Below are 19,357 nucleotides of genomic sequence, written 5' to 3'. Positions count from 1 at the left end.
CAAATCTGCAGAAAGAGTATTTGATATGATACAGTTAGCTCATATGACTAAACTCTATTCTTACTGTGAGAAACTACTCAACAGGAAAAACAGAGCAGATGTAAGTATAGTCAAAGCTGAGAGTAATTGATTGACTGGAGAATAAGTGTGAAAAGCAGGCGTTCATTGGAGTCCTTATGCTTCCTGAAGCTGCATTGTTTCTTGGAATTGAGAGTGCTCAGACAGTGGCTAGACACTTCGACATCCCAAAAACTTCACAATTCTCCTCATAAGCATTTATTTATCTGAAAAATCCTTACTTTAAATTCGTTGCTTCCTGTTCATTAAGCTTCTGTTGTAAAAGTTCGTTAGCCAGTCAGGGCTCAGAAGCCTTGCCAATACCAGCCAAACACAAGAGATGATTGGGCACAGCACAGGGGCCAGAGCAATGACAAATAGGCTGAAAATCATTCACCTAAACAATGCACAAACAAGTTACAAATAAGGCATTCTTTGTTTGGAAAAAAAAACCCAAAAACATTGATTCGTCTTAGTGACTCATTAGGCAAACAAAGAGCTACATTTTCAATGGATGTTATCCTTGGTGAAAAGCTCTGCCGACTCTTGGAGCCAGCCACCTGGTGCAGTGAGATGGGGAGAGGCAAGAAGGCAGGGGCCAGCTGTCTAGCCACAGCTTCCCAATGACCTGAGATGACTTTGGGTTGCATGGCAGGCTCTGTCATCCAAATCCTGCCTTTGTGAGATGAGCTCCTGGCCATGGTGGATAGCCTGAACACAAAAATTCTCTCCAGGCAATGTTGACCCACAGCTGGAACATCTGGGGCACTTTACAGAGCATTCTGGCACTCTGGGCAGGGATGCTGCCCAGCTGCCACTTACGCAGGGGTGTGGTATGCCGAGGACTTTCTCTAGCCCCATATGTTTTACTGGATTATGATTTGAATTGTCTGTAGAAGAAAAGCGCTCTACATTCGGGGACCGTCCCAGATGGCAACAAAACCTTCCCAGGACATAGATTCTCAGGAAAGGCAAACATCATCTGTAGGTTTCCCACAAGCAAAGATGAGCTCCTCTTTCATTCTGATTAACTCAGCAATGGAAAGATTTTCTGGATACAAGCACTCCTAGAACCAGGTGACTCGTTCAAACAGAACTAAGGCAATGAGAACAATCCAGCCTCTCAAGAACGACCTGGCACCAGATAAAAGACGCACAGCAAGGCGAGGCACTGCTTGGCAGAGCACAGTGCTGCTATTCACAGTGGGGGAGTGTTCTGCTTCCCTCAGCTGCACAACCATGGTCATGCTGCAAAGAACCAGGCCTTCAGCTTTTTCTATTTTTCCCAGTGCTTAGCATTGCTGGCAGATGGGAACTTGTGAGCATGCCCTGCTCTGCATAAAGCCAAATTCTCTGGGTTAGCTTGGCAGCCAAAAGAGATAGTTTGAACTGGTAGCTTTGCTTGAACTTGTCTGAGAAGACCTCAGAGCCCATCCTTCCTGCAAATCGTCCATGTGGTGATGGTCACCAACTGGCTATCGGTGAGAAGCATCTGAGGACTATGGCATCTCCAGTGTGCTAAGCAGACCTAGCAGGGGGCATTGATCCAGGCCTTTCACAGTTCACAATGGAGAGAGAGAAAGAACATCGAGTTCATGTGACTGTGTTAAATTGCAGAGTTAATCCTTCGGTGACTCATGTCTCTAGCTTGTGCTTTTCTGTTAAGGAGTCATCTAATAGACTTCTTTTTCTTTTTTTATCAGATACAGATTCAGTGAAGGAATTTAGCACTGTTTGTTCCCAGCTGTCAATAATGCAATTCAAACTACAAAAAACAAATGCAGCAAAATAAGTTTTAAACTTAATTTTCCAGTACAAGGGGTACTGATATTTTTGAAAGGCTATTGTAGTTGCTTGATTTCCAAAACATTAAAGATACTGCACATACAAATGGACTTCAAATCATGAAAGCTCAACAAGAGAGCCAGATGTCAATATTTACCATTTTGTTTTGTTTTTCCAAGAACACCAACCTGGAAAAAGGTACCAAACTTTATCAAACTGGTAGCCCAAATAACAGCACTGCAGATGAACTTCAATAATAAAGTAAGGCTTGTAAAAGGGGGTTCAATATTTATTTCTAAACCCATGTTTTTCTCCATCCTTCTGAGACTCTGAGAACCTGATGCTCCAAGCTGAAAAACTGAGGATTGTGTAGATGGATTGCAGCTGAAATTCAGAACCAGCTACTGTAATTAGCCACGCAAGATATTTGCATGTTTCCTATTAAATGCAAAGCAGGGCGCTAAAGCCCAGCCAGCTGCTTTTGATGAAACCTTTCATCACATTGTTTGAAATAAAACACAAACACCTCTACAAAGTGAACTTGAGCTCTGCTGCCACCAGTTCTGAAGAAATATTCATTAAGGATTCCTTCTGTAAATTTTGACTGAAAAGGAAAAAGGGGCTCTCCTGCGACAGAGCTCTCTCTGTTATTGCAGGACACTGCAAAACACTAGGTAACTGCATTAAGCAAATAGCATAAAAACAGCCATATGCTATTTCACATGCTTCACCACCTGATGCCAGGCACACATAGAAAGGAGAGATCTCTGAATTCTTGGCTAACATCTTCTGTGTTTTGCAGATGCAGTTTTAAGCTAACAATAGCGGAAGCCCTGTGGGTAGATTTGCAACAGGGCTATAAGGTGGGACTTGCTGTCATGGTAGCAAAGGGAACTGCATCAGCAGTCTGCCCCAGCATAAATGTCTGGATAGCGGTACATCAAGAGAAATCCATTATGTTTGCACATGCCCTCATACACTAAAGGGCTTGTGTTTTTTTTCCTGTAGGCTGTTGATCCTCCTTGATGTATCTCATTGTGCCTTGGGAGAGCTTTTTTCCCTGTAGGATGAGATGCCGTGCCTTTGGACTGCTTATTGAAATGTTAGCAAGGATAGCAAATTACTTCTCTTATCCGATGCATCATTATCATAATTTTCATCGTAATGTGGGGCTTTATACTATGCAATGCTTTTCATCCAAAGATCTGGAACATTTGCAAACACTGATTGATATAATTAATAGACCTCTGAAATACAACGGTTCTCTTTTCTCATTGTGGCTGAACTAGAAAATGTGTTTATTTAAGGTAGAGCAAAAGAAAATCAGCTCTTAGGAAAACATTCTGCTGCCCAGATATTTTCAACAAAACAAAATGGAGACTTTCGACACCAAGTTAAAGCGTTCCTTTTTTTTTTCTAATACAAAAAACCAGCATCCTGAAAGTGAGTACTTCCACTCTCCTACTTTTACGAATAAGTTTTGGTGAATACAGAGCTAAGAAAACATCCTTACATTAAAAAACAAACAAAAAAAAAAAACCAAGAAAAAAAAACCAAGAAAAAAACCCACAAAAAAAACCCCAAAACAACAACAACAACAACAACAAAATAATTGCATCACCCAAAGCTTTGTATGGGAGGCAGGTTATGTTATTGTATTAATTGAATCATAGAATCATAGAATCAGCTAGGTTGGAAAGACCTTTAAGATCATCAAGTCCAGCCATTACCCCAGAACTGCCAAGACCACCACTAAACCATGTCACTGAGGACCTCATGAACATGGTTTGTGAACACTTCCAGGTACGGTGATTCCACCACTGCCCTGGGAAGCCTGTTCCAATGCCTGAGCACCCTTCTGGTTAAGAAATTTAATAACATCCAGTCTAAATCTCCTCTGGCACACCTTGAGGATATTTCCTCTTGTCTTAAAATGGGCAGAAATGAGCAAGTAAATTCATCTGTTGGGAGAAGGCAGCCAAGAGCTACATATAGGGGCAAAATCCAGAACTTGTCCATCCAGAGTTTTATTTTAGCATGCAGTATCAGTTATGGGCTTGTTACACATTCTAACAGGGCATTTTCCTGACCAAGTGCTAGTCTGAATTAACTCATTATTTAGGAGCTGTAGCTTGAAGGCACTTCATCTCAGCCTTTCTCAGATGTAGCACCTCAGGTTTCTACCTTACAGAAGAAGATACTGCACCCAGGATATTTATGCCAGTGAATATCTAAGCAGTGCATGTTACTGTTGATCCAGTATAAGTACTTGAAACAACATGCAAGAATGACAGCATTTTATAGCTCCGCTTTTAAGTGAGCGTGATGACTATCATATGATTCACTGTTGGCAAGAATAAGTGCATTTTATCTATTTCTTCCAGCAATGAAGTGTTGTGCTTTTTCCTAATCATGAGCTTTACATTTTTTTGTCTCTGTGAAGTTTAAGAGTGATGGGAAGAGCCCCTACTGCCATCTGACCAAGCGGATAAAACCACTGAGCCCTCAACCCAGAAATTCCTGCCCAGTTCTTGGTGTGTCCTGGGGAGGTTACATGCAGAATAAAATGCCCTTGAAGTCAGGAAAAGGTAGCAACAACAGAGAGAGATTATATGGTTCACTGTAATAACTCTGCAGGCTGTAATCTCTGTGTCTGAAAGCTTCATTTTTCATCAGTGAAATGTGAGAAGGGCAAATTTCTATCTTTCTCTTGAAACAGAGCTGAAATGGCAGGATGCACATCTTTTGTGGTTGCTGCAGGGCTGTTGCTATTATCAGTACTTGCTGAGTCAATATTTGTAATTATTAAAAAACCCAAGGAAATTCACATAAACGATATTAAATCCAATTCTATTAATCGCAAGCTAAATTTTGGTCTTAAGAACATTCAGAAAAGAAAAAGGTCAGCAATTCCAAGCAGGTCTTAGTACTAAAATATGTATACCATCAATATACCATCACCTTGAAAACTCCTTAGGCATCACCCAGTCTCAGCACTGAAAAAAACACTAGGAGACTTCAGATGCCAAATCAGAGCATGGAAACGCTAAGGACCAATATTAAATAGTGTATGAGAACTTCTGAAGATAAAATGTGTTCACACGTTTTTTCTTAAATAATTCTAAATGGTTTAAGTTGATTTACAAAGAAATAAGAATATAAAAAAAATTGCTAAATAATTCACATCAATAGAAAAATTGGTAAATCAAATTCTCTGCAGTGAACAAATTGCCCAGATGTATTTTAGTCTCATTTTAAGATAAATCAAGATGTCAATACAATAAATATAAACTTCTCATGTGTCAAATAAGTTCATTTACATGGATGAGTTATAGAATTCCTCCCTGTGTAAAGTGTGGTGCAGCATGGACTAATATTAATTTTACAATATTTGTTTTACACTTGTCTGATTTTATAAAACAACAAATTTATGACAACTGTCCTTTTTGCACTAGGGGATAGGAAGTAAATCCAAGTTACTAATCACAAGGCTGAAAAACACACCATTTATACCAATAAAGAAAACACAGCTTGACAAGAAACAAGAGAAAAGCAAGAATGGAAATATAATACTGTGTAGTTTCATAATTTAAACAAAACAGTTACTAACTTACCATTTCATCATCACAGAATCATAGAATCCTGGAATGGTTTGGGTTGGAAGGGACATTAAAGATCATGCAGTTCCAATGCCCCTGCGATGCGCAAGGACACTTTCCACTAGAGCAGGTTGCTCCAAGCCCCAACCAGTCTGGCCTTGAACACTTCCAGGAATGGGGCATAATAGTTGACCCAACACAGTCACTATACTAAAGGATTGGGATCTTACTGTCCTGCAGTCATTAAATACTCAGCATTAAACTCTACAATGCTGATCATAAGGATCTACCCTGTGTCCACCACTGTTGACACCATTATGGTGACAGGTATCAAAAATGTGTCATTAATAGGATAAGCCTGATCAGGAGCAACTCTTACCACATATATGTGAAATGCTGGGGAGATGAAGTAATAGTAGTAGTAGCCAAAAAAGTTCTGCTTGGTTTTCTTTTTAATGGAGAAGGAGAATAAAGTTTTGTTTTTAATAAATTTCATCTGTTTATTTATTTACTTTATGCTTTAGAGTGGCTGGTACATTTTGGCTGTAGCCTACCAAAACAAAATACCTTTTATCGAAACCTGTAAAAAAAGACAAGAAAATTAGTATTGGGTTTCCCAGGTCCTCAGTTTGAAGAACAAAGGCATTCTGAAGTCTACATATCAATTACCAATCTGACGTGGTCTTCAGCATTCCTTTATTTCTTACTTTACATATTTCTTTAACTATTATCTAATCATTTGGAAAATATTATCATAGGATTGTGAGTCTGTCTCTTGTGCACTTCTAAACTCTCCGCTGTTGGAAAACAAAACCACAAAACCACACCACTCTCTTACTGTGACCTTTCCAGGTCGCACCCAGCTGTTCACAGCTACAACTGTAATATTCAACGTGCTTAAGATCAAGATCACACGTAAAAGTGCGAACACACTGATCAGGTTGTATGGCCACTGGGTGAAGTGGTTATTTTGTTCCTTTTTTCTTTAATATTCAGTATCATGAAGACACATATCTAAGTATTTTTAATATTTACATAGGATGGCTCCATAGGTAATGAAAGATAACAACTGGTAGACCTAATAAAACAAACTTTCTGAATATTTTCTGTAAAATATACTGAAATGTTAATAAAAAAATGAAGGGAAATTCACAAAGTCTAGACAGAACAAAGTTCTGTTAGCAAAGTGAATAATTCATGATAAAAGATGCAAGACTTTTTCTCACTGTTTGAACATACATGCATTCTCATGTTGCCTAGATCTTATTGGTGGTAATGCATTAATTGTACTTGTCAAGAAGCCAGAACAGTCGTTAAATGACAAGACTGTGAGGGAGTGTAAATTACATACATGATACTATGGAACTCATGATGAAATACTACATTATTTATCTACTCACTTCTTGAATAACATGGGATTAACTTTTGTTTACTGGTCTATTATAGTTAATCAGTTAAAAATGTTCTTAATTACATGGAGATAGTTCATATCTCCTCATTCTTAAAGCAGTATTGTTTTTCTAAACATATCTGGGTTGTGGGATCCTCTATAGGCCTGATTACTTTAGCATGAGTTGTGTCTTAATAAATACTTTGTTTTTTTCAGACAAACTTTGGCATATACCTGATGAACCAGCCCTTGCATTCATCCCTTCCAGATATGTTATCTGTTGGGTCTCAAGTGCTTCCAGTGCTGAAAGAGAATATGGAAATTCAGCCCCCAACATCCAGTGAAGAAAAATGTTCAGGATAGATTCTGTGCTGGAGATGAGATCTCCATGCAAGTGCAGGGAAAAGTCAGGAGTCAGTTACTAAAAAAAAAAAATGCTTCTACTTTCTTGGTTCTGATTTAAGTCTTTTAATTTTCTGTTTGCTGTAAATGTTATCAGATGGCAGAAACCTTGATAATTACAGCTCACCTACATGTTTATGCTTGTGATTAGGTTACAGCAGCCATAAGTCTATTTTGCTCAATTGCTTCAGGATGCAACAAGTTTGATCAAGTTTTACTGGTGGATGACTCCCAAAGCAATCGCAACATCATTGTCAGAAACCCACATCTCAATGAAGGAAAGTAAACACAGCAATGCACTACTTCCTTAAGTTGCTTAGTTAAAACCACAGTTAGAAGAGAGGACGCAAGACATATTTTAGAAACTGTGTGGGTGGGATGGGAACAGTGGGAGAGCAGCATGAAAGTAACCACTTACCAATTCAGTCCATTCAACTTACCAAAAATGAAACTGATGGTGTTGTGTAGACAAGGCTGAAAGCACCAGAGAAGAGGGAAAATTTCTTGGGAAATCCATGTCTACCTCTTCAGAAGTGGTGTGTGAGGATGCCAGAAAGGCACAAGGAAGATTTGGTAAGCCATTTGCAGAACACTAGTTTCACTCTGAGAAAATATTTCATGAATTCATTCTCAACTTTTCTCTCATTCCCATTTGGTACTTTTCCATCTGATTTATTTCATGTGATGAGTTCACCCACTGTTTCCTTATATATTTGTGGACGTTGACACATTTTTTTCTAATTAGAGCTGTTTCAACTAAAGCAATCATGTTTTCTATCTAAGCTTTGCTTATCCTCGGTGGTATCTAGTGCCCACTTAATGGAGCTCTTGAAACTTTGGATAGATAGAAGGAAAGTTCCTTCTCCATCCTGAAGAGCTCAAGGTACTCTTTTTTCCTTATTCTTGTGCATTTGATAATGTCCTTCTTAGGAGGCTTTTCAGTTCTTTATTCTTCTAACCGTGACTCATGCTTTTTGATTTCTGAGAACAGATACCTGAAAGTAGCACTTTGTCTGAAATATGAATTAATGTGAGAAATAAAAAATAAATAAAGCAAGGCACACAGTAAAAAAACACATGGAAAGTCAACGTAACACAAGACCGAACGCATTAAGGCCAGGTGTTTTATGACCCCCCACATGTGTCCAGCCAGCCACAGGGAGATTTCATGCTTTCAGGAAGTCCTTTTGGAAAAGGAAGTTCTCCTAGATTAGCTTTTCTATTGCCATTTGGAAAGTGAAATTTTGACCTCATTAAAAGCACTGTCAGAATTCTCATCCAGTGTGATTTAGGTCTTCCTTGGGGCAATTTTGGCTCAAACTGTGTGAAAGTGCTTCTGGCTGAAGCAATCCCTGAGTTGTTTGAGTATATCCCTGGAGGGGAGCAGGCAGCTTTGTGAAAGAATCGGTCAAAGAGTTGTTCTGAAAGGGAAGCAACTACCACAGAGTGGGGTACAATGGGAAAAGGGAAGCGCATAGCCCAGTGTGTGAGTCAGAATTCAAAGATAGTCTATTTTCTATCTTTCTTTCTTTCTTTTTTTTCCCCGGTTTCTTCTTGCTTGCTTGCTTGCTTTCTTTTGAAGAACTGGTTTACTTACTTTAGCTGGAACAGACTCTTACTAGTCTCACAGCAGAGCTTTGTAATGGAAATGAGAAGAGACATTATCTGTTTCTTACAACCTGCCATAATACATGGAAAGAAAGAGGTGTTTCATATGTATGTAAACTGAGGATCAGTTTTGAGAGTTGTACCTTCCACTTCAGAGCCCAAGCACTGCTCCTTGATGTCTGCTTTGAAAAGCAGAATTTTATCTAATAGTCAATTATCTAACGTTGTAATCAGCAGGCTTTTTGGAACCTTCAAAAACAGTTTCCTGGTATCTAAATCTCTCAACTGTTTTACTCTGCCTTTCTGTTATGCAGAGCATTGTTTTATTGGATAGAAAGCCAGCACAGCTCCGGCAAATTTAATACAAAGAGACCTGCTGCATGCTGACCTTCAGGTGCTCTCTGGTGCTTTGCTCTGTCCTCTTCACCTCACCAGTATGTCATTTGTTTAAAATGGCACAGAAGTTAGAAAAGGAAATTGAAAGCAAAGCTCAACAAGCTCTCTTTCACTTGTTATTGGATTTACTACAAAATAAGTCACTTTGGTACACAGCGGCTTGACAAATACTGTTTGTGAATAGCTTTAATGCAATGTATGATAACGAAGGATGAGAGGATTTGAACTTTAAAAATGTCATGCTTGGTCATTTTGACCTATTATTTACAGGCAATTACACTTTCCCTCTGCTATGGGTTAGTAATATTAGATCAAGAATAGTTTTGTCATTTTACAGGGGGGAAAAAAGATTTTCTTGATGTATGAACATGTTCATTAGTATATTCTGTGCATTTCCCAGAAGGCTCATCCTTGTGCTACAGTGATAGGAAATGTCACAACACTTCATACTGATGAAATAGACATAAGGAATCTTTCACCTCAACAAAGGATATTTCCCTTCTAGTAAGTGGAATGTTTCTGCCACTATTGATATGTCTTCCCCTCAGTAACGACAAATTCTTCTCAGTGCCAATACTCTATGGAGAATCTTGAAGTAGGAAGTCACTTTTAAATGACATGCACTGTAAATGTGTACAAAGAACATCTCATAATGTAAGAAAGATTGAAAAAAAGACAAAACTTAGCAGAATGCAAACCAGGGTATTACAGGAGCAAAAATGGCATAAACACTTCAAAACACTGTATATATTACAGTTCAAGATTATAATGTTCTACAAGGGGTGACTTCTCAATCAGAGTATACAGAAAAAGGACCACTGCATATGAATATGTGGTCCTTCATCTAAGTTCTCCCATTACTGCAAAATTAATTCTTTGGACTAATTGCAGACATATGCTTACCTTACATTGACAAGAAATGTACTTAATACAGTATTTCCAGAGTGCTGTAAGTAGAAAGTCCTCTATACATTTGAGAACTAAGTCCATATTTCCTTACAATTAATTATTCAGACACATTCCATTTTCCATGAGAGTTAACTCCTTCTCAGATTTCAAGGCAAGAATGGTGATTATGACAAGCTCTAATAATAGCCAGGAGGCTGAAATCACAAACCAGAAATCAGCATTTTTTTGGTGAAGCCTCTGAACTGTGTTCTCTGATACGACTAAGATATTTCAGATACAATTTATGATTTATATGTTTTCAATGACATCCATCAAAATATAGTCAAAATTTTAGGTCATCCTTCTGTCAAAATTATACACTAATCAAAAAGGAGAACTGCATAACATGCATGATTATTGTTCAGAAATTGTAGAGGTTATGCTGCATTTCTTCTTCAATCTGGTTTTTAACTTTCTTGTACATGAAACCAATAAAATATATATTGTGCTTGACATGCCTACTGTTGGTGGTTGCATTCTTGATCTCTGAACTCATCAGATGCTAAGTTCTGCTTGGAGTCATTACCAGGCTCATGGGGTGAGTATGTGGCTCAGGACTGAAATGATGTCTCATCTCTGCTGGGATTTACACGTGAGGTGATCTCCATGTATTATGCTGATGGCCTCTGTCTGTCTAGTCAGCATGCCAATAGGTTGCACACTCTGATCAGGGCCTGCACAATGTGCACTAATAATCACTGGTTTCCTTTAAAAGGTATCCAGAGGAAGTCCTGTTGGAGCCGTCTCTATTATCCAAAGGTTGGAGCTCTCTCAAAGAGTGATGGACAAAAGAAGGCTCTTTTCCCTCTTCTTTGGCTGTAGGGATCCAACACCATCTTTCTGTACCACCTAACCCATCCGTCAGTTGGTAACACTAGGGACTTAATAGGGCTGTGTGTGGAAATCACAGGGAAGGCTTGTCCCTCCCTTCTTGTGAGGTTTACATGGAAATGATCTGTGATTCACTGGGCCAGAGAGAGAGGGACATGGGCACATTGAGGCAGGATCCACACGTGACTCTAAGCTACTCATTCACGCTGACTTGGATTCATTGAGTCTGGGCGGAGAAGAAGAGCATGACTCTGTAACCCAACAGGTAGGTAACTCCTATGGAGGTGAAAGATGTGGGTACATCCCTATCTCTCTGATTATATAACTCATATATATATTATATAACTCATATATAAGTCATGAAGCAACTACTTGGACAAAACATAGACAGAGCCCCCACAGAAGGGAGGACAAGGCAGAAGCTCCACCTCTCCGCTGGGCATGTGAGATACTGGGTTACAGAGTTGCGTCTGCTTCCTCTGGCCACCAGCATTTAAGTACAAGGTGGAACTTCAGCAAAGATATAGTACAATGCTCCAAGCCTGTTCTGGAAAAAGCCATTAAGTGAAACATGAGTTAGAGTCTTCAAAAAGCAGAAATTACAATGAACCTAAGCTTCTGCCTTCTTGCTCGTTACATCAGCCGCAAGGTCAGAGTGATAAGGAAAAAATGTGTAAGGGAAAGCATAGCAGCATCTCCTACAGTCAAAGTTTAGAAGAAAATAGTGGTATGCATGCCTTTGCCACCCAGTTTGTAATTTTTTTTAGGAAAGAGAGGATGTAGGTATCCTCAGGCCCATAAATCTTATTCAGAGAACTCAGAGTATGTCATCAAGAGAGGTGCCTCTTAAGCAAGGTGCTATTTAAAGGGCCACTCTTCCCTCCCTTTCTTGTCAACTAGCTTACTTAGACACTCACTCAGTGTGAAGGCAGTTGTGGGTCCCTTCCAGTGGAAAAGAAAATAGGCAGGTGCCCTACATAAGGAGCAAAGTGACTCACTTAGGACTGCAGACAGGGACTGATGTTTAGCAGGTTTGACATGGGGCATCCTTGAGCATCACTGCCATGTGCAGAGGTGCACCAGAAACCTCTGTGTAATAGTCCCAGAAATATGTGTCACAAAACAAGTTAGTCATTTTTCTGATGGTGCTGTGGAATCACCCTGATGGGTGAGGTTCAAGAATTGTGCTGTTGGGGAGCAGATCATGGCAAAGGCATGATGGGGAAAGGGACAAACAACAAAATGTGTGTTGTAGCATTTGCCACTAAAAATTGCGGAGTGGGTTCTCAAATATCCACCAAGATGAAATGAGAGAAATGAGGGAATTTGATTTGCCATAGCAGTTCCATGTCAAATTTGAAACGACATTGATCTCAAATGAAGAGCCTCTTTGCCTTGCGTGGCTTATGCATAGCTGTAACTATGTGCATTTCTCCGTTAACCCCAGTTTCTTCTGTGAGCTGATCTATTCCTAACCTGCAACCAAAACTCACTAACACACTGCAAGCACGGACAGCAATATCAGCTTCTCCTAGGTAACCAGTATATTCCATCTTTAAGTCCCCCTCATGCTTGCTGTTTTTCAGAGGTAAGTTTCCCATCTGGATTAAAGTACTCTGGCCAGAATTGTTAATAAAGAGATGATACCTCAGTCCAAAAGTGAAATCAGGTTCTGGTTGCTGAAAGGGCTGTGTTTGAAAAGCCAGCCATGGGCCAATGTCCAGTCTGTTGTTTTCTGATACTTCTAATAGATGGATCAGGTAAAGCTGTTGAAAAGTATGTGAATTATTATTTCCCAAAGCAAAACAAAACTAGAAGGCTATAGAAGGCCCTGCACTGCTGAACCCATTTATGCACTTCTGCAAATGGAGAAGAGCCTCTGAGGTATTCATCATTCATGGATGTGATTCCCAGTGAGTCATGTATTAGATATTTGTAATTTTACTGGTTTAGCCAAATGCTTTCAACTGTTGCTTATACTTGGATATTTGTATTTACTGCCATATTTAAAAAAGATTTTTCCAGCAAACATTTCAATACTGAAATGAAATTGAATGTCTTATGTCAAATGTTTGTTCTGTTTTAAGAAACAAAATGTAAGATTTCTGTGTTTGACTCGCTATCCAGAGTTCGATGTACTGATCTAATACACCTGAAAAGAGAAGGTTCTTGTCTGAGTTGCTTTATCTGTCAGCCAGTACTTGTAAAAAGCTGTGTTCTTCAGTAACATCTAGTCAATTAGACAAAATGACCTAAGCTACAGGAGGTGGACACAGCTTGCAAACACTCATTGTCTAGGAAAGTTTGCATTTACCCCTATACGTATACATATAAATGTTCAAGCACAAAAAGTCGAAACAGTCAATTATTTTATTTTAGTCTTGGAAAATACTCAGAAAAAAGCATGCACAGATTTTCTGAGGGAGCACAGGATGTGGCACCCTGGTTTTGTATCAGACCTACAGCAGCACCCCTCACAACCAAACAGCTGCTGTCCCTGCGAACAGGACAGTTCTTCAGACATTTAGAAGTGCAGGATTAAGTTTTGTAATGCAGCTTTGTGCCCTCTCTCTTTCACCATGCACCAAGAAGCAGTTTACAACAGATTTGCTCGCTCAACTCTGAGCAGCTCCAGGGACTGAGGAGCTGTGTCCCTCCCCAGGAACGGTGTGACCTGGCTCCACTCTGCCCCACTCAAAATCATCCCAGGGATCCTGTCTGAAAACTGCCTGTGCTGCAGCCCCAGAGCTGCATATTGTAGTCAGAGACTCTTAGAACAATTAAAAGGCAATAAACATTGCTAATTTGACTTGCTAAGCTTGGAGGACTTTTTGTGAACTACTTGTGTGTGGTTTCATGTAAGAAAAGTACTTTGACAAGTTCTCATGCTATTTTATGATGTCTTGTGCTGGCATCATAGAATCAATCATAGAATCATAGAAAAGTTGGGGTTGGAAAGAACCTCAAGATCATCTTGTTCCAACCCCCCTGCCATGGACAGGGACACCTCTCACTAAACCATCCCACTCAAGGCTCCATCCAACCTGGCCTTGAACACTGCCAGGGATGGAGCACTCACAACCCCCCTGGGCAACCCATTCCAGTGCCTCACCACCCTAACAGGAAAGAATTTCCTCCTTATATCCAATCTAAACTTCCCCTGTTTAAGTTTTAACCCATTACCCCTTGTCCTGTCACTACAGTCCCTGATGAAGAGTCCCTCCCCAGCAACCCTATAGGCCCCCTTCAGATACTGGAAGGCTGCTATGAGGTCTCCACGCAGCCTTCTCTTCTCCAGGCTGAAAAGCCCCAACTTCCTCAGCCTGTCTTCATACGGGAGGTGCTCCAGTCCCCTGATCATGCTCATGGCCCTCCTCTGGACTTGTTCCAGCAGTTCCATGTCCTTTTTATGTTGAGGACACCAGAACTGCACACAATACTCCAGGTGAGGTCTCTCAAGAGCAGAGTAAAGGGGCAGGATCACCTCCTTTGACCTGCTGGTCACGCTCCTTTTGATGCAGCCCAGGATACGGTTGGCTTTCTGGGCTGCGAGCACACACTGAAGCCGGCTCATGTTCATTTTCTCATCGACCAGCACCCCCAAGTCCTTCTCTGCAGGGCTGCTCTGAATCTCTTCTCTGCCCAACCTGTAGCTGTGCCTGGGATTGCTCCGACCCAGGTGTAGGACCTTGCACTTGTCGTGGTTGAACTTCATAAGGTTGGCATCAGCCCACCTCACAAGCGTGTCAAGGTCCCTCTGGATGGCATCCCTTCCCTCCAGTGTATCAACCGGACCACACAGCTTGGTGTCATCGGCAAACTTGCTGAGGGCGCACTCAATCCCACTGTCCATGTCACTGACAAAGATGTTGAACAAGACCGGTCCCAACACCGATCCCTGAGGGACACCACTCGTTACCGGTCTCCAGCCGGAGATCCTGGAAGCACTTGGTATTCATTCAGTCTCACAGGACTTTCCCACTGGCAGGGCATGGCAATTTGAGGCTATTTACGTGCAAAGTGCAGAGCACGTCAAGGAAGAGAGAATCTGGCTTTTCATTGGGTGAGTAACCTGAAACAATTGGTTAAGTTACTCAAGCAAGATTGAGAGCTGTGGGTATCAGAGGCATGCATGAAACATTAGGGAAAATGCAAGTGGATTCCTAAAGACCCTTTTTTCTAAGAGCAAAACCAGCACAAACAAGCAATCATGTATTTAAGAAGCTAAGTAATCATATATTTAAAAAGTTATATATGATCTAAATGAGATTAGCAGGTATTGCAATTAGCATATTTATCTGCAGTTATAAATGTTCTGCTTCAACATTTGGATTGGTAGGGTCATTCTATCCTGTTGTATTTCTTCTAATTTCGTCCATCAGCCCAAAAATACTGGTGGGTAAAATATTAAAATAAAAAAAAAATAAAAATTCCCATTTTGTAAAAGGAATTTCACTTTGAAAATGCCTAAACAAGACACATCTTTCTGAGCTGAAAGACTACCAGTTAGCCACATACCGATATTATAGGGCCAGTCATCTGGAAAAATGGCCATGACTATCATCAAAGAGAAGAAAATCCAATGATCAGCAATGAGAGGCAAGGCACACAGCCAGGCACCACAGTCTGTGTGGAGAGTAATGCTTGCTGGAAGACAATTCCCTAAACATATGCACACGTATCTCTCTGAAATTGCCCATATGAGGACATTTTCTTAAGTACGTATTGTTATTTTACTGAAATCTCTGCTAACGCACTTTATACCACAAGGAGCAGGTACACTGAGAGGCAAAGTAGCATCAGATAGCAAGTGCCATGAAACAGTGGAATACTCTTGCTGCCTACAGTATTCTCCACAGGCAAAAGCCCCTTTGAAATTCAGTTTAGAAAGAATATTGCAATAAAAATAAAAGTGAATAATGAAACTAAATAGGATTATCTAAGCCATCTAGAGTGCATTAATATAAATAAAAGAAATTTCTAGGCATGTGAAGCTCCATACCCTAGTGCATCCTACCAGCTCTTGTCATTGCAGCCCACTAACTGCTGGATCGCTGAAATCATGCTGTTAGCTTATTCTTGAAAAAGAGGCTCACGCTGAATAAGGACATGGTGATAAAGCCATTAATAAAAGTAGTTACATGACAAAGTAAACCTAAAACTCATGGACCTTAAAATCGTATCTGGATGCAGAACTGGGAGGGGAAGGCCCCACAAAGGGACACACTTTTTCTCAGGCAGAGGAAACTTCTGACCTTAATCTTGCAGCAAAAAGCTGAAAAGCTTTCCAGCTGCAGCAAGAATTACTGGTTCAGAAACACGATTTTTTGCCTCCTGATGCTGGTTTTATTTTGATATACATTCAGCCTTTCTTAACCTGGATTTTCTGTGGAAATAATAACTGCAGCTGTCAGAAAGAGGACGTGTGATCATGAATGGCTGAGGAGATAAAACCTCTTAAGGGGCTTGTCAGTACAATAAGAGACCGTGACTCCCTGCTGCCCTTTGGGAAATAGGAGCCCTGAAGCCCAGAAATCCAACTGGAAATACAGCTACAAATTCATGAATGGACTTGAGAATTGGGAAATGCTGCCTTAAAAGTGAGCTCTCCCCTCCAACTTTCAGTCATTTTTCGTTTCTATCTAAAAATAATGCTGCATGAACACCAATGTCATCCAAATAAAACAGAATTCCTTTTCATTCTGATGAGTTGTTTTCTCAGCCAAAAAGTACACTGCAATGCAATAGCAACTTAATATGATTTAAAAAAACAGTACAATGGGCTTTGAGTGAATTCCTTCATGTGAAATTTTGTTCTTAGTGCTATTAATGCTAATTTCTGGTTAGCCTTTTGGTTATCAAGTTGTCAAACTGTTTGAAGGGAATTCTGAAGGTTCCCCCGGGAACATCGTTCAAAATGCAGCTCCAAGCTTCAGGGCTAGATCAGGTTACTCACAGAATCATTAGGGTTGAAAGGGACCTCTGGAGATCATCTAGTCCAACATCCCTGCCAAGGCAGGGCCAACTAGAGCAGGTTACACAGGAACATGTCCAGGTAGGTTTTGAATGTCTCCAGAGAGAGAGACTCCAAACTTCTCAATATCAGTCAAGTTTCAAGTATTTCTGGGCAACCTCTTCCTGTGTTTTTCCACAGGAAAGAAGAAATCTTTCCTTAGATCCTCTCAGAAATTCAGCTTCTGACTATTGCTTCTTATCCTTTTACTGTGCACCTTTGAGAAGACTCTCTACCTCCCACTCATAGGTAATTATACTCCCTGTCCTTAGCTTTCTCTTCTCCAAGCTGAAGAAAGCTGCTCCCTCAGTCTCTCCTCATACATTATGAGCTGCAATCCTCAAACCTTCCTCTCCAGTGAGAAGTATGATGAGTAACTTCAAATATCTTTTGCTGAATGCTGAAAGATTTAAGCCAGAGAACCCAACACATTGCCCCCTGAGCTACAGGGCTGAATGACGTTTTGCTCTTGTAGTGAGTAAGTGAGAAAGGTCATGCAGTTCATGCACATACCATTTCTCTGGCAAGCTGGGTCAAAACGCTACATTATTCCAGGACGAGATTCATCAGTTTGGAGACTTGGCTGTGGTACATCCACTTTTGGTCCTCAAAGACTGGCTCTGAATTTAGTTTTAAATGAAACCTTACAGTGAGTTCAGTAGGTAAATTTATTACCAACGACTTACCGGCTGAGTCCCTTTTTGACTCAACCAAGGAGAAGTTTGTTTTTCTAGTTTTCGGGATGAGGGGCCTATTTAATACATTCTTTGCAAAGCTGGAATGTGGTTGAAGTCTTGATCTGAGGGAAGTCAGCAGCAGAATTAAGCTCCTTTCTGCTGGGTGAACTCCTTTCTCCTCTAGAAGGCTGGAGGTAATCATATTTGCTTCTCTCACTACGGTTTAAACAGATCTTCCTAATATTCAGAAAACTGTTGTGTGACCAAAGCATTTCCACTTCTGCATGCCCAGGTTTGGATACTTAATAAATTTGGTTTTCTAGAAGTATGAGCTGAACACTCAACAAAAACTGGGTTGAATGAACAGTCCAACAACCAAATATGTGTGCAACCCGAGTACCTCCGAAGTTTTAGACAAAGATGTACCACTTCCTCATTTACTAAATCAACTGCATCCGAAAGCAGTTAATCAGCTTTTTCTTTGCCAACAAGCAAAAGTAAATTGACAGCTATTGATGACTGTCTTCGTGTTTCCTCTGCAGCATATACAATGAAAAAAGCATGAATGAGACAGAAATAGGTAAATGAGATTTTCAGACAATCATGGGAATGAAATAAGGGTTGAGCCATTGAGCAGCCTCATATTTCTCTCCCTGGTACCTGGCATGCTGCTTTGTCCCAGTTTAAAAACCATAATCGCATGGGAGCAGAAAATCCTCCCTCAGTATTATTCTGAAATCTCTGTGCTCAGGTGATGAATAACCTACATGAATCCCAAGGGGATGAAGAATCAGAATCAGCAGGATAGTTTTATTGGAAAGAAGTTGTACAGCAAAAAATCTTTGTCTGCTGAGACCGGAAAGCTCAAAATAATTTCCAGCTTTTTTGTTTCCATTTTCTGTTGTGAAGCATGGCAAGGTATAGGCTAATTTTGCTAGCGTAAGAGCTGAACTTTGTGAAAGTGAAAATATGGTAGGGTATCCTTGCATCCAAGTCTTTTATAATGAGACAAAGGTTCTAAAAGCAAGTCAGTCAACATTTCTTCCCTTTATGGACTTTTGTTTGATATGATATCCTCATATGCATGTTAGCTAGCTGAACTACAGAGGAGCTGCTCATAGCTGGACTATTCCAGCAGATGTCTTGGAAGATTCCCAAGAATTCACTATTTGCAGTGAAATGCAATTGATCTCAAAGATGAATGTGAGTACATTAGAGAAGGATAGCAAAACAGAGGGAGGAGAGTCCTTGAGAAGTTATCAGATCAGTCCCTTAGCCCTAGGCCGGTGCCAAATTTACCTGTACAACTCCCAAGAGGTGATGAAGGATCCCTAATTCTAGCACTGCTCACACCTGCTCCATTGCAGAGTAAGGGAGGGCAGGATGGGGGGCACAGAAGGAGCTCAGCCAGATCCCTGGGGTGGGCAAGGATAGTGGGTGTCCCTGGGAGGCTGATAAGGACAGCTCAGTGCCTCAAGGCCTGCACCTAGGGCAAAGTGCCCTTTAAAATTCACAGTTGACTATGTGACAGTCGGGATCATTTTCTGTCTGGGACAGAAAGCAGCAATGACCACTTTGATTAAATGGTTGTTCTGCTTCTGTACAAGCCTGGATGGCATAGTCAGTCAGTTCCACTGGTTTTCTCCCTGTG

The 19,357-nt window shown here is 40.5% G+C and overlaps 1 protein-coding gene across 2 annotated transcripts in view; it reads left to right on the top strand.

Annotated features, from left to right (window-relative positions):
* Positions 1-10,638, top strand: part of MOCOS (molybdenum cofactor sulfurase) — a 218,864-nt gene extending 208,226 nt beyond the window's left edge. For both annotated transcript variants that reach the window (XM_065667756.1, XM_065667755.1), the window contains one exon: positions 7,048-10,638. In XM_065667756.1, coding sequence (XP_065523828.1) covers positions 7,048-7,194 — 147 coding nt within the window. In that variant the 3' untranslated portion in view covers positions 7,195-10,638. The remainder of the gene's footprint in view (positions 1-7,047) is intronic.
* Positions 10,639-19,357: the final 8,719 nt, after the last annotated feature.

Source organism: Lathamus discolor, chromosome 2, assembly GCF_037157495.1.
Source record: "Lathamus discolor isolate bLatDis1 chromosome 2, bLatDis1.hap1, whole genome shotgun sequence".
In the NCBI taxonomy this organism is placed as follows: Eukaryota; Metazoa; Chordata; class Aves; order Psittaciformes; family Psittacidae; genus Lathamus; species Lathamus discolor.
This window is presented reverse-complemented; position numbering and strand designations above follow the sequence as displayed.